Consider the following 22,974-nt stretch of genomic DNA (forward strand, 5'->3'; position numbering starts at 1 on the left):
ATTTAGATTCTTTTAACATAAAATTATTACCAAGTAATGAAAAAATTGAAGCCCCAATTCTAGAATATATTTTTATAATTATTTAATATTTTATTTTTGGTAAATCTTATAAAAAAACAATAAATCCTTTTCTTATCAAAATGTATAATAAATATAATAATAATAATACACGTAATTTGTTATAATATATCAAAATTTTAATAGATCCTTTATATGAAAAATATTTAATATATAAATCTAGCGTTCATCAAACTATTATATAAATTTACCAAAATGAAAAAATTATTAGTGAAATTAAATACCGACTTACTAAAAAAATAAGTAGCAGCCTAGGGGCAAATGCAAGGGGCCAATCAACAACCGTTACCTTTAGATAAAGCCTTGACCATGATCCATATGAAACTGCTGGTTCTGAAGCAAGCACCAAAAAGAAAAGGTAACATTCATTTCAATGGCTGCTTTTGCTTCTTCTTCGTCCTCCTCTCTCCTCTTCTCATCTCCACCTACCAAGTTTCCTTCACCTTCTCTATATCCTCCTCTACGCTTGTCTCTTCCCACTTCTTCTTTTCTCTCTTCTTCTCTTTCACTTTCTCCTTCCTCCCATGCCTACCCCACCAGCTCTAGACGATACTCTGCTTCTTCTTTCACTATCAGGGCCTCTGCTGCAGAGAAGAAGAAGGTCCTTATAGTTAATACAAACAGTGGCGGCCATGCAGTTATCGGTTTCTACTTTGCCAAAGAGCTGCTGGGTTCTGGCCATGAGGTTACCATCTTCACTGTTGGAGAAGAGGGCTCTGATAAAATGAAGAAGCCCCCCTTCAACAGATTCTCTGTAAGATCAAATAGCAACCGCCTCCAGGCCTTGTTTTCTGGTTTTTGTAATCACTATTTTAATGTGGAATTTGAGAAATGTTTATAGGAAATTACGAGTGCTGGAGGGAAGACGGTGTGGGGAGACCCTGCAGATGTTGGCAAGGTTGTTGCAGGGGCAACCTTTGATGTGGTGTTGGATAACAATGGCAAGGACTTGGACACTGTCAGGTTTGTTACCATTAATTCCAAACAAACTCATCCTTCAGTTTATGCCACCTTCGTGTGCACATGTGTCCGTCTATATACCTGTTACCATAGTAATTGATTAAAATTGGAAACATCAAAGAAGAGTAACAATCATTAGGCTAAAGAAAAGGAAAAGTAAGAAATTGCATACCTGTATGTAATGTAGAGCGTTTCATTTTATGGCCAAAAAGGAAAAGGCAGATCATTCTAATTCCAGTCTTCTCAACATAGGCCGGTGGTAGATTGGGCAAAGAGCTCTGGAGTGAAGCAATTCTTGTTCATCAGTAGTGCGGGAATCTATAAGCCAACCGACGAGCCTCCTCATGTTGAAGGGGTATATGACAATATGTCATTATGTATATGTAATGCCTCAAGCATGAATAATTTTACTGGATGCATAGTTTAAGCAAAATCTTGGCTATTGCAGGATGTTGTTAAAGCTGATGCCGGCCATGTTGGAGTCGAGAAATATGTTGCAGAAGTTTTCAGTAGCTGGGCTGTATTCCGGCCACAATACATGATTGGATCCGGAAACAACAAAGACTGCGAGGAGTGGTTCTTTGATCGTAAGTGAAGAAACATTTTGGACTTTGTTATTCGTAAAACTTCACTATCAGATAATGACATGGATGACATTTCTTACAATATATATAGGAATTGTTAGAAAGAGACCGGTGCCAATCCCAGGCTCAGGGATGCAACTTACAAACATCGCCCACGTTTGGGACTTATCCTCTATGCTTACCCTAGCTGTTGAGAAGCCAGAAGCTGCATGTTGTAATATCTTCAATTGTGTGAGTGACCGGGCAGTGACTCTGGATGGAATGGCCAAATTGTGTGCTGCAGCTGCTGGCTTACCAGTTGAAATTGTTCATTATGATCCGAAAGCTATTGGAATCGATGCAAAGAAAGCTTTTCCTTTCCGTAATGTGGTAAATATCATTATGATATCTTCGTCTTGAATCCACCGATTAGACAAATGCAAAGCTGATGTGAACTGTAGTATATAATCACTATTATCCTTCCTATGTGCAGCACTTTTACGCCGAACCAAGGGCTGCAAAGGACATACTGGGGTGGAAGAGCACCACAAATCTGCCAGAAGACTTGAAGGAGCGATTCGAGGAGTATGTGAAGATAGGGCGTGACAAGAAGCCTATGCAGTTTGAGATGGATGATAAGATACTAGGGTCCCTTAAAGTTCCAGTAGCTGTCTGATCGACCACTATCAAGTGTCATTTTAAACTCAGATCCACTCCATTCTGCAATACTTTATGAGGATGCATTTTTGTTTTCCTTCCCCTTCACCTCATTTCTGTGTTACATAATTCATTTCCTCTGATAATAAATAAAGCTTTTATCTTTCCATAATGCATTTCAAGACGGAACAAGCGTAGGATCATTTACCCTCCGCAAGGCATGCATTTATTAATATAAAGAAATCAAAAGAATAATTGAATAAAACCTACTACCATAATACAGTTACGTAATTGATAATCCAAGCAACTTGTCATCCCAAAGAAGTATTGGGTGGACGTACTTTGACGTCAGGATAAGGTCTCAATTGCAAAGCAGTAAAAGTGGCAAGCCCACAACAGAAAAAGGTAATTACAAACATAATTGAACAAGATGACAACACGAGCAAGATGGCATTAGGCAGGATGTCGTTCTGAATTATGCATTTGAAGGGGGGGGGGGGTGGGGATTGCATGCTAAACCATTGAACAATGATATGATCTGGAACATAAGACTGCTGAATCCTAGTTCATTGCAGCTATAACTAAAGGAAAGATAATAGACTGTCCAAGAAGTACATAGCTCAGTAAAAAGTTCAAACTAAATTCAGCTCCCTGCTAAATAATGCTACAACAATTCAGGATGTTTCAATTGACTGAGGAATTAAGCTTCACAAACCTGAACTACAGTTGGATCTACCACACTAATGTTGCACAGCTATAGTACCTTATAATAAATCAAAATAGAAAATAGACAGGCTTTTCGGATGCCGCAAAAGCAGCTGGCATGCATAGCATATGACTACTCTCCTTGCTCGATCTTGAGATCCTTAAGCTTGGACTCCAATTCATTCCCTTCTTCTGCATTCTCCTCATCTTCGTCTTCATCCTCATAATCTTCTCCTTCTGGATCATTGTCCTCCAAAGAACCAAGCATGTCAGGGGAACTTTTAAACAATTCTTTAATCTCATCTATCCCTTCATCAGATATGAAATTTCCATTGATATTCAGCAACTTAAATCCAGGTATTTTCACAACCACCTGGGCCAAAAGCCTTGCCCCAGCTCTCCTAATAGCATTTGTGCTCATATCAACTTCATTCAACTGACCATGACCCTCCCCTAATGACTTACCAATCAAAATAGCACCTTCATCCTTGAGTTCATTCTCAGCCAAGTTTAATTTTGAGAGGAATTGTTTTGATGCAATGCAGGCTGCTAAAGAAGCTGTACCTTTGGCTGTAATGTCATTTCCAGCCATGTCCAGAACTTCAAGTGAAGGTGCAGACTCTTTCAGAGCATTGGCAAGTGCTTCCGCCCCATCATCCTCTAGGTTCAAGTAACTGAGGTAAACCTCAGTAAGACCTGCAAACAGAGAGAGAGCTTTGCTCAAAGCAACTCCAGCTCCCACGCCAAACATGTTGTCACGCAGATCAAGTTTCTTTAAGCGGGTACATGTCTTCAGTGCTTCAGCTAGAGCCACACCACCATCTGTGCCAACTCTTGTAGATGAACACCGGAAATCCTCCAATGCATGAGAACGTTTCACAATATCAGAGATAGCAATTGCACCTTCATCCCCTGTCATGTTATTGTGAAACTGAAGAACTTTCAGCTTTTCGGTAGAAGGAATTAGCTCAGAAACTGCTTGTGCAGCTTCTTCTGAAATACCATCATTAATCAAATAAAGCTCCTCCAAATTATTCTGTGACTTCAGGAGAGCCCCAAATGCCCGAACACCCTTTTCACCCAAGGCATTGTTTGAAAGGTTCAGGTACCTTAACTGACAACCTTCCAGGACAGAAGAAAAAAGATTCATGACTTCAAGTGCTTCAGACTCTGGCCTTCCAGCAATAAAATCTGAAAGGTCTATCTCAGTTAATTGTTTCTTAACGGACGACAAGAGGGGTGCAGCAACATTTGCTGCATCCAAGCCAAAACTTCTGTTGCTAAAACATATCTTAGTATATGAATTTCCTGGCTCTCTAAGTGGCTTCAGAATCTCCTCAGCCTCCTCTGCATCTATAAATGCCCTGCGACCTCCAGATATATCAAAGACAGTTTCATGAATACTGGTTTTATCAGCTATCTCTTCATCCTTTACAGTAGGGCCTCTTTTAATAGCTTCCAGCATCAGTCTACTGGATTCTTTGGCATATACTTGCACTGCAGAACTACCATCACCATCAGGCTCCTTCTTGTAGTGTTGATCTGCAGCAGCAAAAGCTAACTCTTCTATTTTCTTAGCATCCTCCTCAGCCTCTTCATTACTTAATAGGCCATACTTTCTAGAGAAAATGGATGGGGTTGTAAGATTCTTCGTCATCCGCTCTACAAGCATCAGCCTTGTGCCATGACTAGGTGGCCACAATTTCACTGATAGCGAGCGTTGTTGAAATGCTTGCGTTCCAGATTCCATATCTAATTGACCTAGGACCACCAGATATTGCAAATACATCATAAAGATGAGATGAAAAAATATAGGACCCATAAATGTAACAAAAACCAAAGCAATCAACAAAGCTGAAGTTCTTGTTAAATTAAGTAATTATACAACATAGTAAGAACATGAGTAGAACACCTAAAAATGGCCTAGAACAAATAAAAATTGAAGAAATCAAAAACTCAGAAACTTTGTAACACTAAAAAGGAAACTTAATTTCCAAATCCACCCGGTATGAACAATATATAGGTTCTGGCTATGAAATTCTTATCATGATAGATTCATTAGCCAATTCCTTCACAAGCAGTTTATGCAACTTTAGTAAGAAATAACCAAAAGCAGTCTTATTTTATTCTAACTAAACCAGCATGACTTCAATTACATGTTATTCTTACAGCAGAACCAATTACCAAAATGACATTAGCAATACTGACAGTGATAGCATGCGGCCATTGAAGGATTAGAAAAATGTAAGTATTATTAATGATAGCAGAGTAGCAAATCCTAGATTCTACAAACCAGAGATTTAATGGAAAGAGCATAAGTGAAACAGTAAAGGCAATAATAATTATGGAGGATTGTAGATAAAGTTACATTCCTTGGGGAGGGGGGATACAAATTGAAGCTAACCGATAAGAGAACTCATGTATAGATCCAGATTCATTGTATCTTTGGTCTATGAACATCATATGTAGCAACATCTTACAAACAAGTTAAAACTTCCGCACTTGCAAACAGATCACCCAATCAAGAATAGAGAGTTTAGGTTCTTGTGCACATATTCCCTTCTCCCCTAATTCTAAAGTTATTGAGCAAAATATATTGCACACTTAATCAAAAGCCATCTCTCTTCTCCGAAAAGAAGAGTCATCTCAGGCCTATTTCACATTGATTTAGTATTATTCCTTCATTAACAATCATTATGTTGTCAATAAATCATATAGAGATGACATAAAACATCATGTGAAAAAAGATAAACTTGCAGTTAATTTATCCAATCAAACGTTGGGCTTTAAGAGTCCACGTCAACTTAACAAACAAACAATGAGAAACCTTGTTAATCTTGCACCACCTGAAAATCAAAACCCTAAAAATGTGAACTTACAAAATTACTGAATACATAATATGTAAGTGAAAATAAATAAATACATTTAAATAAGAGTTCAATTTCTTACCCCTAGTACTAAATGGCTAGCAAAAAGGACAAAAAATCGATAACTTTGTTAACCTTGCACCACCCGATTCAACGAGAACCTGAAAAAAAAAATAGTTTATCCACTTAAATTTCTTGCTTGCGACTATATAAAACCAACTAAACAAGTAGTATAACCAAGAAGCAGGTAAGAAATGAAAGAAACCCTAGAGTGTTTGTTTTTCTCGAGAAAGAAAGAAAGAAAGAAAAACAAAACCCTAGACTAGAAAGAGAAAAAAAGAAGGATGGGTTAATTAAATTAAACACCTTTATCTCCGCTTTCTTTCAGAGTATCATGGTTTTGAGGATTGGATTTTAGAAAAGAAGGAAAGAGGGAGAAGCCTTTTTAAATGGTGAAGAGTGGTGCAAGCGAGAGTAATGATGGGAATGGGGGGATAAAGAAAAACCCAAAAAATGAATGCGTGCCCTTCGAGCGAATTGGAGGGAAATTAAATGACGGCTTTTTTACTTCAAAAAAAAAGATGCGTAGGTTTTCCGCTTCCATTTTAATGTCAATTTACTAATTAGCCCCTACTTTCTTCTGTTTTTAACAGTTCAGTTCCGTTATTATATTTGGGCTTAAATCTAATTCAAAACCATTGGGTCTATGTTTACCAAGAAATTGGGTTTTTTTTAAGGTTAGTCATGAATTTAAAATTGACTTCTAGGCCCTCTTTTGTAAATTAAAAAAACATTTTTAATTAACTTATAAATTTAGAAAGAAATATTCGTTTTCTAATTAAATGAGTTGGATCTAAATGGTACATCAATTTGTGAGTAAAATAGACGTGTCAAACTTTTTATATGCATCATTGAAATCAACAAAAAAATGTTTTGTTGAATTAGCTACATATCTTTTTTATACAATATCACGTAGTGGATCAAAGTTATAGTTTGTACTCATCTTATATAGGTGATTAATAAAAGTTTTAATCACTCTTTCGTACAAGTCAAAACAATTATAATTCGGATCGGGATAATATTTAAATAAAGTAATCTTAATCTAAATATATTAGAAAAATACATTCCTATTTTCTTCAACTGGTTGTTGATAAATAATAATTCCAATAAAATATGAGTTTCTCTATCTTTTCTATTTTATTAGAGTTCACATTATAACATAAATAAATTATAATGTGAAAAAATTTAAACTTATAATATTCATATATCTATACCATCTTAGCATTATTTATATATTATATTTTAAGTTTTTATGACAAAATATTATAAATTATTTTTATCAAATATTAACTATTTTTATATTATATTAGATGGATAAAATTTAAAAAAAAAGAAAATACAGTTTCTGTTACTATCTTGTCATTAGCAGCACCTAACTAGAATTGACCTGACAAGACAGAGTAACCACCCAACATAGTTGTTTACTTGCTTTTTGCCTTTAGGCTCCCAAGATCTATTTTAACCTTGTTGTGTAAAAATTATAAGAGTATTAATTTAAAATATTCAAACTAATGGGCTTGATAAAAAGTATTTATTTTTATGAAAAATATTTATATCTTCTATTTTTTATACTTAATATATTTCAATTATAAATAATAAAATTTTAATTATTTATAAAAATATTTTAATTATTATAAACTGTATTACATTCTAATATTAAATTTAATACATTTTTCAATTAATATATAAGTTTTTTCCGAATTACACTTATAATTACAATTACAATTATAAATAATTTATTTAAATAATCATAATCAAAATTAATCATTATAAAATACGATCAATTCTATAACTAGAATAAATCTATATAAAGTCCACATTAATGGAACATAAATTAGAATAAATAGTTTTATAGAGTTAAAAGTTCGTTTATTAAGTTGAGGTTTCATTTAAGGTAAATTTAAAAAGAAAATATTATTAATCATAATTATATTTTGTTTTTAATGGGTAAAGACAAAAAAAATTCTTAATATATTTAAAATTTCAAAAACTTAAAAAATTTAAAAATTTTAAAAATGTTAAAGTATAACCAACTTTAAAATTTTAATACTTTTAATATATTTTTAAAAATTGTAAAGTATAAGTCAAGTTCTAAATAGATAAAGGTGCCACATGCCACATTCTATTGATGTCATATATTAATTAGTTTTCTAATGTCGTTAGAAAAAATTAGATTGCGCCAGGTAACGAAATGGTGATCTAAGCACAAATGTGGGACAATAAAAATTAGATGTCAAATTGAGACAACGAATATAGTTCGAGGGCCAAATTGAGTGTTAAATATTCTTGAAATCATATGGTAAGTATGTTTCACACTAAGCCTACAAAGGGAAATGCATTTTACATTAAGGTAGTGTTTAGTACAATAAAAAGTGATCACTTTCCTAAAACTTAATTAATTGAAAAGTGATTCCAACATTTGTTATATTATAATTTATTTACTTAGAATTTAATATTCTCATGAACATAACAATGTGATTCTTATGGTAAAAATGGGAAAGATACTTTTTATGTAGATGAAAAGTAGTAAAAAATATTAAGACAAAATTAACCCTATTTTATTTTGTTTTGGGCCATTAACTTGTTAAATGGTATTGTGAAATATTATTGTAATTTAAATATTTTTAATAATAAATTTTATTGTGAAATATTAAATATATAAATAAGAATAAATTTGAAAATTATCATTATACTTTCAAAGAAAGTGTTTAGTGAACTAAATGAGATAATATAATTTTATCGGGATTTTAATTAATACATTCTAATGTAAACAAACATTTTAAAGTCATATTTTCAAAACCACGTTTCTAAGCACCAAATCTTGTTTAAAAGTTATATGGTATTTTTTTAGTATGATCAAGGTATCATTCATATTCGTTTTACAATTTATAAAGACTAATCATTTCTAATTTCACTTATCTATTATTTTTTAATCTATAATTTAAATATATAAATTTTATTCAAAAATTATTTTAAAGTAAATAGCGTTTATATTATCCTCACTTATTAAAATATTATTTAATCTTATATTCTTCCAAATCCTATAATTTGAAAAAAAAATAGGCACTTATTCTCAAGATAAAGGGTAAATATACCTATTTAATTTTAATGCTTAATTTAGTACATTAACTTATATTAAATCCGACACATTAAAATAGCTAAACTTACATTCCAAATGATATTTTTGTTTTTCTGTTTCATATAAATAAAGTTAAGAAATGCATAAAGTGTTATGAGATGATCCTATATTAAAACCGACACATTGCCAGCTGTAAGTAACATGGGATTTGTTCTTAGAACATGAACATTCAACAGTAATGTGTAGTATGTATGGATGATATGGACATGCCAACTATATTTCACCTTTAATTAAAATACCATTTTATACGTAATTTACATCTATTTCATGCTCTCGTTAGCGTGTTTTATATTAATTAGTGCGTAACTCCGCAATCCATTATGGATTTGATTTATATCAATAATAATTTACATTATTATTATTATTTCCTTAGGATGATGAGCTAATCATCATTTACTTAAATAAAATCAATTTCAATTAAATTATTATTAGAATATTTTTAATTATAAAATTCGGATTTAATCAGGACACACCTCTTATCTTTAAATTTTTACTAACAACTGAATTTATTTCAATGAGAAATAAAAAAATATTGACAATATATTTTTATTAATTTATTTATTTACTTTACCCAAAGTAAAAATTGATTATTTTAACAACATGAACTTGAAAGTCTAACAAAAATGATAACATTTAACAAACATTGATTGTGTTGGTGTGGTCCAATCAAACCCCTAAATCTCAATGCTAAAAATGAATTAATAATATTGAACTGTGTTTTGTGGCTGGAGTTAATTAGTTGCTGGAGTTTGCTCTTAAAAAAAAAATTGGGAAATTAAAATTTAATTTTGTAAAATAAAAGCTTAAAGGCAGAAGCAATAATTATTACTTTATTTTATTTTCATATTCCCACAAAATATATTATGTATAAAAAAAATCTCTACACATTAATTGAATTTATAATTTTAGATGAATTTTTGGGTCTACTCTCATAGCATATTTTTCTCTGTTTGTTTTTACAACACATTTTTTTCATAGTTTTTGTTGGTTTTAATTACGAGATTTGAGGTGTTTTTTTAAGCAAGAAAGATGAAGGATGAATTGGCAAATCTTAATATCGGAGCCATTACATGCCCACAGAAACGCAGATGTGGTCAAGAAAGATTATAATTTATGCCTGGTGTGGCAAGTTTTAACAAACAATGTGGTCCATTTTTCGGCAATGAGAAACATATTGGCAAATTTGTGGCAGTTGTTGGGAGCGGTGTCCATTACAGATATTGGGGAAAAAAGAAGCTTGTTTCGTTTTTATTACATGATAGATATGAAGAAAGTACTTGAAGGTATGCCCTGGTTCTTCAATAGGCATCTCATCGTATTTCATCTATTAGAAAAGGGAGAAGACTCGTTACAAGTCCCTCTAGTCTTTACCGAGTTCTAGGTTCAAGTTTACAATTTGCCAATAGAGGTTTATGTCAAAGGGAATGGTGTGGCAATTTGGAAATTTCATCAGTAAGTTCTTAAAATATGATGTTGCTTTAGTAACAAGGGCCGTTAAGAGATTTATGCACATAAGATTAAAGCTAGATGTTCGACTTCCTGTGAAAAGGAAAAAACAAATAGCCTTAGATCAAAATAAATCAACTTACGCCTTATTTCAATATGAAAAAAATTACATTAGTCTATTTTCTGTATGGAAAGTTGGGTCACGGTAAAGGCTTCTGTCTGGTTTGACTGACGTTAGGATCACAAGAGGTGGTGTTTGGACGGAACATATCATTGAGAGCACCATCAAGAAGGGCGTTGTTGGTGGCAAGTAGGTGGCTACGGAACGACAGTAGGGATGGTAATATGATAGGGATAGATTTGGATCGGAGAAGAGATGAGAGGAGTTTTAGGGACATCTAAACTCCTCATTCTTATCTGGTAAGGGGAAGGAAAACAAGAGATTGTTTAGCTTCCTCAACCAAAATTGATATTCATTTAAACAAGGACTATCATAACTTATCAAATCATCGGCCAAACTTGGATGGGCAAAAAGAACTGGGCTTGGACATAGAGGATAACCTTATTGAGGTCATTGACGGTAAGAAAAACCATACATATATAAAATGATTCCAACTATTTCAAGCAATAATGATTCAATGGAATCGGAGCATCTAATGAACGCGGCTGTTATTAAGCAGGTCAGTTGGTCGCAATGAAAATAATAAGCTAGAATGCCCGTGGCCTAAGGCAACCATGGGTAGTTAAGTGTCTCAAGAACAAATTAAAACAAATTCAGCCTCAAATGTTATTTCTCGTAAGAACAAATATTAGTGCAAAATGAATGAAGCAAGTACAAATGAAATGTGGATTTGTGAATGACATCGATGTGGAAGCTTTTGGCTCAATAGGGGGTTTATCACTGGGTTGGACGAATGACTGTAATGTTAATTTAAGGAGTTTCTCTTCATCGCGTGTTGATGTTGAACTAACTTAAGGGGAAGAGACGGTATCATGGAGGCTCAAGAATTTTCTGGATCACTATTGGAATGTCGAAGGGTAGAATCATGGAACCTGTTACAACATTTTAATAGAAATAATACATTGTCATGGTTAGCAATAGGAGATTTTAATGAACTAATGTATTCATTCGAGAAAAGAGGAGGATGGCTTCGAGAAGAGAGACAAATGCTAGCTTTTTGAGGAGTTTTGGAGGAATGTGATCTTAGTGATTTAAGGTTTTCAAAATAATGGTTTACATGGGAAAGAGGTAAGCTACTGATAAATAATATATGAGAATGACTAGATCAAAGGGTGGCTAATTCGAATTGGTGGGATCTATTGTTGGGCTACATGGTTAAACATCTCCCTCATGGTTTTTCCAATCACTGTCCAGTATTGATTGATACAATTGGAAGTAATAGAGGTCAGATGTTAAGGAAACAATCTCAATTTTATTTTAATGCGAATTGGGTACTTAAAGAAACATGTGAGCATCAGATACTGAGTTTTTGGGAGTTAAATAACATGGATGTTCCTACAAAACTACATAAACTATGATCCAAGCTAAGTTAATGGGAAAAAACAAATTAAATAGATAGGGATCGCATAAAATTAACACTAAATGTGCGATTAAGTAAGTTGAATTTGAAAGATCCTAATGAGGACATTTTAGTTGAACTAGCAGAGGTTAAATTGGCTTTAAATATGAAAGCAAATAAGGAGGAGATATTTTGGGAGCAACGAGCAAGAGCAAATTAGCTCCAATTTGGAGACTAAAATACGTTTTTTTCATAATTTTGCGTCTTATCGCAAGAAAAGGAACACCATCAGGGGGTTGCAGGATAAGAATGGAGGTTGGGTAACTAGAGAAAAGGAAATGGTTGGAATTGTAACAAATTATCTTAAAGATTTGTTTACACTGACATTTGTGAAGGACTGTGAAATGTTTTATCTGGGATTCAATATTGCATTTTTGAAAACTTTAATGAAGAAATGATAGCTAAGGAAATTGTGGAAGCAATTAAGGGCAGGGCTTTTCTAAAAGCATCAGATAAGGATGACTTTCCAAAATTATTTTTTTCAAAAATATTAGCATATCATAGGGAGAGATATATCTCAGTATTGCATGAATATGTTAAATGAAAGGAGAGAAATAGAAGCTATCAACTGAACAAATGTAGTGCTAATAAAAAAAATAAATACACCAATAAACATGGCTCAATTTAGACCAATTAGTCTTTGCAATGTTATCTATAAGAATATTTCTAAAGTGGTGGTTAACAGATTTAGACGGATACTTAATTTTTGTATTGATGAAACTCAAGGAGTGTTTATATCGGGGAGACAAATTACAGATAACATACTTATTACATTTGAAATATTGCACTCTTTCAAAAAAAAGAAAATGAGGGAAGGTTATAATGAGTTAAACATGAGCAAGGCCTATGATAGAGTAGAATAGAGCTTTTTGAAAAGATGATGTTTCGATTAGGTTTCAACAATGAATAGATTTCTTTAGTGATGAATTGTGCAACTACAATATCCATTAAGTCCATATTAATCATAATCTATAAGGAGGGCTTCTCTAGTCTACTAAATATGGCTAGGTACAATGGATTAATTCATGGGGCAAGAGTGGGGAGAAGTAGTTTATCACTAACATATCTATTTTTTGCAGATGATATATTTTGTTTGGTGAATCAAATGTAGAGGGAGTCAATGTCATGAAAGCAGTAGTGTCAAAGTATGAAGGAGTCTCAGGAAAATTGGTTAATTCGATAAATCACTCTTTTATTTTACTAGGAATGTATCCATGGAGATGAAATAACGAGTTAGTAATGTACTTGGAGTGCAAATTTCAAGCAATTTGGAAAAGTATATCAGATTACCAATAATGGTGAGGTAAAGAAAGAATAATGCATTCCTTAATATTAAGGAGAGGTTTATCAAAAGGGTAGAGAATTGAAGTATATTAAGTCGATTTTACAGGCAATTCTGATTTATGCAAAGCAATACTTTCTTTTGTCAAGATAGTTATGTCATGAGTTAGAAAAAATAATTGGTAGATTTTGGTGATGTAATGCTAAAATGAATAAAAGCATATGTTGGTGCTAGTAGAGTTCAATGTGCGAATAAAAAAATGCAAAAGGGGCTAGGATTTAGGGAGTTATCCAAGTTCAATGTGGCCCTTTTAGTGAAACAAGGCTGGAAATCAATTGCGAAACCCAATAGTTTGCTAGCACGAGTTATGAAGGCAAAATATTTCTCAATGGGAGATTTTATGAGTGGAATTTTGGGTTCTTACCCCTCTTATTACTAGTGTAGCATATAGAGTGCCCAAAGACTAATCAAGCGAGGCACAAGTTAGAAAGTTGACAATGAAGCAACAATTAATCTCTGAAATGATTCTTGGTTACCGAGACCTGGTCTAGGGAGATCGTAAGCTCAGAACATCAACATAAATTACACAATTGTTTCAACTTTAATTGATACAAACATCATTACCTGGAAATCTGATGTATTAAAGTCATTATTAGATAAAGAATAAGTGAAAAGGACATTGGCAATCCTTCTCTCTAATAGTGTACAAACAGATAAAGTGGTGTGGCGTGGAGACAAATTACTTGTGACAGAGGACTTGGGTTAATTAAGAGACGGTTGCCCAACACATTCTACAACACTAAAAGCCTTCTATACAAAGTTGTGGAATTTAAATATCACAAACAAAATCAGGATTGCAATGTGGAAAATAGCCAATTTATATCTTCTTACTTTAAAAATTTTACAAACAACAAGGCTTGCAGTAGAAAGCCTTTGTCTTGTCTGACAATCTGAAGAGGAATCAATAGAGCACTTGTTTTGTTAATGCCCATTCACTCGGTAAATCCTGCATGGACTCAGTGTGGCGTTCTCAACCACAAATAGAGAGCAAATTTGGAAAATTTAGTTAGTAAGGGAATTTGTAAACAATAGTCAACCTATGTAAAAAAAGTAGCAATCATCTATTAGACACTGTGGCACAATCGAAACAAAATATATCATAAGGGTGGAAGGAAAAATATGCATGAATTATATTAGCATTTATCAATACTTATATTTCAAAAACGGAGAAATTAGAAGATATAGCAGTACCAATGCAAAACCCAAGAGCAACCAAATGGGAGCCGCCAGATGGCAAAAACATTAAAGCAAATTTTAACGCTTCATTTTATCAACAATCAAATAGATCAGTTTCAGGGATCTTAATTAAAAACAGGGAAGGCATTGGTATGGCAGCGTGTAATCACCTGAATGAACATGTGTAAGACTCAACCTAAGTAGAAGCGTGAGCATGTTTGCAAGCCTTAAGTTTTGCGAAAGAATTGGGTTTTAAGAAGATATTGGTAGAAGGGGACGCCTTAACTGTTATTAAGAAAGTAAGGTCATTGAGGAGGATAAATCAAACATCAACATTCTAGTGAAAGAATTAAAAGAAAGAATTCAAAGATTGACAACATAGAGTTTCAACATGTACCTCGGAAAGAAAACGAAGTAGCACATGGCTTGGCAAAGGAGGGAAGGCGATACGACACCCCCATGTACTGGATCGAAAAGGCCCAACAAGAGTGGAAAAAATAACAGATCAAGAATGATACGAACTACAAGGAGATGATTGACAAATGAATTTTCTGAGACCAGAAGAACTACAACCATCTAGACTCCGATGAATTCAGACCGACACGGAGGGATCGAGTTACACACGGAATCACACCTGCAATCGAAGGAAGTAAAAAGGATCTACTCAATTAATCACTGATATACCAATTGAGAATGTAAAATGGAGAGGAAGATGGTTCGTTTCCCATAGTTTCTTTACTATTTATTTTGGTTTTTTGTTTGAAGCTTTGTTCTGGTTTATTTTAGGTTTCATTTATCTCCATTTGATTTAATTCTTTTACATTCAATGTATCACCCATTTGACCAATCAGGTTGAGGTAGAAGAAAAGTTGGTCAGTGGGGTATGAGAATTGTATCTGACACTTCTTTTCAATAAAGAATAAGTTTATTGTTAAAAAAATCTATTCTTTTTTAAAAAAAAACTTGAACGTTTATTAATATGTTTTGTTAGATGTTTATTTCTTTTATAAGTTACTTTTGAGGTTATATTAGAATCTCAGTTTTATTATCCTATTGTTGTAAATAGAAATCCAAAATAAGGAGTACTGGGATTAATTCCCGCATGTGATTTTTTTAAGAGATATTTTGATATTTATGAGTGTGGAGGTTCTTTATATTTTATGAGAATTATGATAAAATTTGAAATTCAATCATTGAGCAATGATGTTAACTGATGCCAACACTTATAAGTGTTGAGATTTTTTTTTTAAATTTCACAATTTTTTTTGTTAATCTGCTTTCTAATCTTAAAAAGTTACGAACATGAATTGTTTTAAATTTTAAAGGTCTTGAGGTATAAAAATCATAATGAACCCTTATAGCAAATGGTCTCTTTAAAATTAGAGAGATTCTAAAAAAAATTAAATATATATTTGCATTTATGAGTGCCAAAGTTTGTTTAAAAATCGTTAGAACTCTAACCATAAATATCATAAATAGTCTATCCTACTTATTTATTTTTCACAAAAAGCCCAAAAATCTCATATGTGTGTGCATATATATATTCTAGACTATCCAACGCAACTAAAAATCCTAAATTTAAGTTTTCGAAGTTTTCTAACGAGTGCATTTTTATTGAGATTGAAAGTGTAGAGTGTACCTCACATTTCAGACAAAATAAGGTCAATGTAGAGACGAGGAAGAGCCAACGTCACGACAACACGACACTGATGTCACGACGAGAAGATTCTTCATGTCCCAACGACATGATGAAGAGCGTCCCAACGAGGCAGAATGTCATGTCATGATGTGGCGATGTTTTTCCTATTCAATCGGGTTCTTCTCCTAGTTAAACTCTGTTATATTTTCCCAATCTAACTTTTATTATTCTTGGAATGTTTTAGTCATATTTTTATATGAAATTTAACCTATAAATAGGCCTCTTAGCAACCCTATATAAAAGAGAATAGAATAAAAAAAATTAAGAGAGAATTTGTGGGAATTTGTGGGAATCTTTGTATTTTGAGTTTAGAGTTTATTTCTCCATCTTATATTCTCATTTTGGTTTTGCCATTTTAGTGAAGTTTTCTTTCCTTGTAGTTCTTTATCCTTTTCAGAGGGGTTTTTCCACGTAAATATTTGTGTTTAATTTTTTCAGTTTTCGTTCGAGATTGTTGTATAATTTGGGTTTGACCCAACAAACTGGTATTAGAATTTGATTCAATTTTTTGCATTCAACCCATTCAGAGTTGGTAATGAGGTATAACATCGATTCAATTTTTTGCATTCAACCCGTTCAGAGTTAGTAATGAGGTATAACATTGAGAAGTTTGATGGAATTACAAATTTCAGCTTGTGGCAAGTTTGGATGATGAGAATTCTAGTTCAAAACAGCCTAAAAAAGGTTGTTACATAGTAAAAGCCTACAGATGCGAATCAAATAGAGTGGTAAGAGCTTGATGAAAAATCATTGTCAACAATTCAGTTGTGCCTCACTAACAATGTATAGTAAGAGGTACTCATGGAGAAGACGACAACAACCTTGTGAAGGAAATATTAGAAGCTTTTTTATATGACAAAGTCCTTCGCAAATTGCTTGTTATTGAAACATTGATTATATACATTTCGTATGGCTGAAGTGAGTCTATTAGGGCTCACATTAATGAATTTCTCACTCTCCTTAATGACCTAAAGATTGTCGAGGCCCATATAGATGTGAAAATCGAGCTCTATTATTGTTTTGTTATTTGCCCTATTCATAGAAAAATTTCAGGGATCAACGGCTCTATTGTTTTGTTAGTTACTGGTATCAATGGCTGAAAGGTTTAAGTTCACATCCAAGTGGATATTGGATTTAGGGTGTTCCTTTCATGTGTGTCTCTACAGGGACTGGTTCTCCACATATAGTTCGATTGAATGGGGAGGTGTACTTATAGGAAATAACTCACCTTGAAAAATAATCGGTATTGGTACCACTTAGATTAGGATGTATGACAGGATAATCAGAACATTCTCAGATGTTAGACATGTGTGTGATTTAAAGAAGAATCTCATCTCTTTGGGTATTCTCGCATCGAATAGGTTGCAAGATTGTCATTGAACCAAATGACATAAAGGTATCTTGTGAAGCCCTTGTTCTGATGAGAGGGCAGAAAGTCAACAACCTTTACATTCTGTAAGATGCAAAGATGTTTGATTTGATAGAAATTACGAAAGTAGAGGTGAGATTGTCTCTACGTCTTGATGAAAACTTTTCTGACGTAATGACGATGCGACAAAATCTTCTCTTTTTAGATTTTGAATCAAACTAGCTATGGAATTTACGACTTGGTAATATGAGTCAAAAATGTATAACCGTGTTAAGCAAAAGAGGTATTCTCACAGGCACTTGAGTGGGAAGGTTAGATTTCTTTGAGCATTGTGTTTATGGGAAGCAGACTCGAGTCAGCTTTGATTCGATAGTGCACAAGACTAAAGGGACCCTTGACTACATTCATTCTGATTTATGGTGTCTGGCTCCAATCGTCTCTAAAGAATGTGGTAGATATCTACTAATTTTTATAGATAACCAGTCTAGAAAAGTTTAAGTATACTTCTTAAAGCACAAAAACAAAGTGTTCGAGATCTTTAAGTAGTGGAAGACCTTACTAGAGAAACAAATTGGAAAGTTTGTAAAGCGCTTCAAAATGGATAATGGACTCAAGTTCTGTTCAACTGAATTTAATGATTTCTGCAAATGAGAAGGAATTGAAAGGCACCGCACAGCTGTTGGTACCTCGTAACAAAATGGTGTTGCCAAACGAATGAACATAACATTACTTGAAAAAGCCTGATGTATGCTTTCCAATGTAGGTTTAGAAAATGAGTTTTGGGCCGAAGTAGTTAATCTCAGAAGCTACTTGGTGAACCAATCTCCATATCGAGTTTTGGATGGAAAGGTTTTCGAAGAGATTTGGTCAAGTAATCCTCCTAATTACTCTAACCTTAGAGTATTCAATTGTCCTACTTATGCTTGAGTTAGTTAGGGAAAGTTTGAACTAAGGGTAGTAAAGTGTATTTTTCTGGGTTTCGTGATTAAGATAAAATGTTACAAGTTATGATGCCCAGAAATGAGTAAGATCATCGTCAATAGATATGTTACATTTGATGAAACATCGATGATTTTGTCACAAATGGGATCACCAAGTCAAAATAACACCGAAAAGTCTAGCGTTTCGAGCAATATGGAGCCAAAAACAAATATAGATGGTGACATCATGATGTCACAGAGCATGATATCATAACGACAAGATGAACAAGGGTAACGTCCTAGCGAGAAGAATTGTAACATCACGACATTGCATAAAAATTTTGAAATCATTGTTTCTTTGATGCAGCGAAGGTTTCTGAAGCTTCTCCATCCCAACTAGAAACCTTTCAGAATTGTAAGTTAGCCCAAGACAGAAAAAGGCAAGAGATCAAACCATCCCAAAAATATTTTGAAGGAAATCTTGTAGCATATTCTCTAAGTGTCATGAAGAGCATCAATTTAGCTGACCCTTCAAATTATTCAGAGGCAGTTCAGGCTTCTGATTCTAACAAGTGGCTTGTTGCCATAGAAGAAGAGATGGAGTCTCTTCAAAAGAATGAGACCTACCAAAGCATAAAATAATTGGTTGCAAGTGGGTGTTAAAAAAGAAAGAAAGTTTGGATTAAAGTGACATAAAATATAATGCGAGGTTGGTCGCAAAAGCCAAATGTATACAATGGTTTGTACTCAATGTATGCAATGGTTTGTACTCATCTTGATATTTTACATATTGTTAGTGTAATAAGTATATATATGGCAAAACCCAAAAAAATTACACTAGCAAGTTGTTAAGTGGATTCTAAGATATTTAAGATGGACTTTCAGTACTTTTTTGGAATTCGGAAGATGTTCAGAAAGTTTAGTATTGACTATGTAGATTTATATTATGCCTGAGACCTAGATAAAAAAATATTTCTCATAGGTTATTTGTTCACCTTCAAAATTTGCACTATTAGTTGAAAAGCCGCCCTTCAAGCCACTATGACTCTATCGACTATTGAAGCTAAGTACATGGAAATCACAGAAGTCGTGAAAGAAGCGATTTGGTTGAGAGGTCTATTTAGGGAGTTGGTTGATAAAAATGACAAAAAACTATCATATATCTCAATAGTAAAAGTGCCATACATCTCACGAAAGATCAGATGTATCATAAAATAACAAAGCATATAGATATTCGATACCACCTTGTTCAATAGGTGATTGCTCAATGAGATGTTCAGATTCATAAAACCAGTATAGAGAACAATCTAACAAACATATAACAAAGAGTCTTCCAATTTCCAAGTTTGAGCATTGCTTAGACTTGGTAAACACTCTACAAAGATCAAGTTAAGCCTCTAGCGAGGTTAGATAAATAAGGCGTTTTAGAAATACGAGTCAAGGTGGAGATTTGTGGAGTGTGCCTTGCATTTTGGATGAAACAGGGTTGACATTGGGATGAGGAAGAGCCGACGTCTCGACAACACGACATTGACGTCACAACGAGAAGATTCACCACGTCCCGATGACACGATGACGGGCATCTCGACGTGGCAAAGTGTTCTCTACTCAACTGGGTTTCTTCTCCTAATTAAACTCTGTTATATTCTCCCAGTCTAACTTTAATTATTCTAGGGATGTTTTAGTCATATTTGTACACAAAATTTAGGCTATAAATAGACCTTTTAACAACCCTAGATAAAAGAAAATATAACAACAAAATTAAGAGAGAGTTTGTGGGAATTTTGAAGGAATCTTTTTACTTCGGGTTCAAGGCTTATTTCTCCATCTTGTACTCCACTTTCGGTTTTTTTCTGTTTTAGTGAATTTTTCTTTGGTTGTGGTTTTTTTATCCTCTTTGGAAAGGTTTTTTCACGTAAATATTTGTGTCCAATTTTCTTGATTTTCCCTAATGATTGTTGCATAATTCAAGTTTGACCCAACAGAAAGAAAGACACGTGTTGCTTAATATGCAACAACAATGGATGAAACTCTAATGTTTCAGTGTTGCAAATAACATGAAAACAAAAATGGCTCTACTTTGATCATTGATAAGTTGGCTCCTATCATGTTAGTCAAATTGGGAGCAAGACTTTAGTTTTGACATATATTTCCACTTTGATTGAATGACATAGACTCAAGATTTATACCTTTCATCTCTCATACGGCGAATGTTGAATAACACGTAAAGATGAAACGTTATTAACATGCTACCAATAATAACATGCCCTTTTAATCACAACATGGGAAAAATACCTGTTAAATCGTTTGACGTATTCATTGGCACTAAGGTTGATTACAATGGTTTCGAATTAACTATAAAAGGGTGAAGAGAAAGAATCGATAAAAGATGCTTTTTGCAAATGAAAATGAAAAGTGAATACTTTAGCAATGCTCATAAGACATTGTTTAGTTCTAAAGTTCAATGATTCAATGAAATGAGGTATGTTTTTTTTTTGTCTAATGTTATGTTATTATATTGTAATGTGATATGGATTATACTATTTTAAATAAGTTTTATAAATTTTGTTGTCTATGATAATGTAATTTATGTGTAATGTTGATAAAATTAGACTTTTTTAAGGGTCGACCTACTTGCTTGAAATTAGGGAGAGCTTTGGACAAAACATTAAACTTGGAAGAGTTTGGGCAAAAGAAAAATTGTTTAAAATATGGACAGTCTTGAACTCAAACATTTAAGATCTAAGCTTAGCTCGATTCAGCCTATTTTCAAAGTTTGTAATATTATGTAAATTATAATAAATAAAATTTAATCTATAATTATATAACGTAGCTATTAAAAATATTAAGTTGCCTATATAAATTCAATAAATGAAAAAATTATTAAATTTTAAATTAAAAATATAAATATTTAAAAAATAATAATATGGGTAAACATAAAATGAGCACAAGTTAGCAATTTAAAAAAATGAGATGGTTGAGCAGATGCTTGACAAAATTTTAGATTTATATTTGAACAAGTTAAATTTAAACAAATATAAAATATGATAATATGATGCATAAACTTAACTCAATCAATATAAACACGTCTGATCTGAATAAAAATTTGATAATAACTTTATTAACTCTAAATCAAATGAATTAACATAAATAATGTAAGGAACCTTATACTCTTGGATGTCGAAGTTTTAGGATTACACTTCACCAATACTTCTCTCGATAGCCAACGATATTAGAACCATGAAAAATAAGTTAAAAGAGATCCATGTTTCAAGAAATGTCTTACATTATCAACTTCTCCAACTTAAACGTAATTTATATATGCTCAACACTTTCTTATAATAACAGCATTTTGTTATAAAATCAAATTTTTATATTTTATTTTTATTCACTTTTATCTAAATCTTATTATTTAATAATATTATTATATAAAATAGATTTTTGATTTGAAAATTAAAAAAGTCTAAATAAATTTAAATCTCAAATGTTGTTATAGGTATATAACAATTATATTTATATAATATCTAAAACTTTGACAAACAAATAAGTTATTGGTTGATTATATTAATTTTTAAAATTTAAAAATAAAAATTTAACATATTATAATGAGTTTGATTTTATTAGATTCGATCAAATTTGACAACATCAATTTAAATGAGTTTAATTTGACTAAATTACCAAAAAAAGCAATTTTTTTTTAAAATTATGAAAATAAGACAATTTTTTTTTTAAATATGATGGAAATGGGCCGTTTTTGCTAAAAAGCATCTAGTTGGTATCGTTTTTAGGGGAAACTTAGAAAAACACTTCCACTTGAAAGCGTTTTCCTCGTGTTTTTATTAGGGTTTTTAGGATTTTAGGGTTTATTAATTAGGATTTTATTATTAGGATTAAGGTTTTTAGGGGTTTTAGGGTTAGGGTTTATGGTTTTAATTGATTAAAATTTTAACGTAATAATTGTAATAATCAAATTTGATATTTAAAATATTCGTGTTTACACCAATAGAATATTATTTTTGATTAAAAATCGAAACTTGGAGAACTAAAAAAATAATTTTGACAAGATGGGTTCTGAAAAAATATCTCGAGTGGTGTAAGAACCCAAGCCATACAATGTCGTCATGTTCACATTAAAAGGACTATGCAAACTAGAAAACAAATATCAATTCCATTATAATATGTAAACGCGCGGTTCTGTAAAATAATAACAAATATAAGATTATCATGTTGTGAAATTATAACAAATTACAATGTTAATTTCGTAAAATGACAACAAATATCATCGATACAATATAAAATTAATTAGTGCATATGCTGATTAGAATCGGTGCCACATCAGGGTGGTCGATAGTTATGCGCTGGATTCCTTCTTGGTTCAACTTCTAGGTAGGGTTGTGGTCTCAGTTGCTCATT

General features: G+C 32.6%; 2 protein-coding genes across 3 annotated transcripts; one reads left to right on the top strand and one right to left on the bottom strand.

Moving 5' to 3' along the window:
- Window positions 1–342: 342 nt before the first annotated feature.
- LOC108467915 (chloroplast stem-loop binding protein of 41 kDa a, chloroplastic) lies at window positions 343–2,430 on the top strand. The gene is made up of 6 exons (XM_017768733.2): window positions 343–832; window positions 920–1,041; window positions 1,291–1,393; window positions 1,487–1,625; window positions 1,714–1,991; window positions 2,095–2,430. The coding sequence occupies exons 1-6, from the start codon at window positions 452–454 to the stop codon at window positions 2,275–2,277; spliced, it is 1,206 nt and encodes a 401-aa protein (XP_017624222.1). The 5' UTR covers window positions 343–451; the 3' UTR covers window positions 2,278–2,430.
- A 362-nt stretch (window positions 2,431–2,792) lies between these two features.
- Window positions 2,793–6,387, bottom strand: LOC108469877 (RAN GTPase-activating protein 1). 2 transcript variants are annotated; one of them, XM_017770963.2, is made up of 4 exons: window positions 6,197–6,387; window positions 5,913–5,991; window positions 5,791–5,809; window positions 2,793–4,724 (listed from the first exon to the last, which is right to left on the bottom strand). In XM_017770963.2, the coding sequence occupies exon 4, from the start codon at window positions 4,711–4,713 to the stop codon at window positions 3,097–3,099; it is 1,617 nt and encodes a 538-aa protein (XP_017626452.1). In that variant the 5' UTR covers window positions 4,714–4,724; window positions 5,791–5,809; window positions 5,913–5,991; window positions 6,197–6,387; the 3' UTR covers window positions 2,793–3,096. The 2 variants fall into 2 exon arrangements, with proteins under 2 accessions (XP_017626452.1, XP_017626451.1); XM_017770962.2 differs by lacking the exon at window positions 5,791–5,809.
- Window positions 6,388–22,974: the final 16,587 nt, after the last annotated feature.

Source organism: Gossypium arboreum, chromosome 8 (assembly GCF_025698485.1).
Source record: "Gossypium arboreum isolate Shixiya-1 chromosome 8, ASM2569848v2, whole genome shotgun sequence".
Lineage (NCBI taxonomy): Eukaryota > Viridiplantae > Streptophyta > Magnoliopsida > Malvales > Malvaceae > Gossypium > Gossypium arboreum.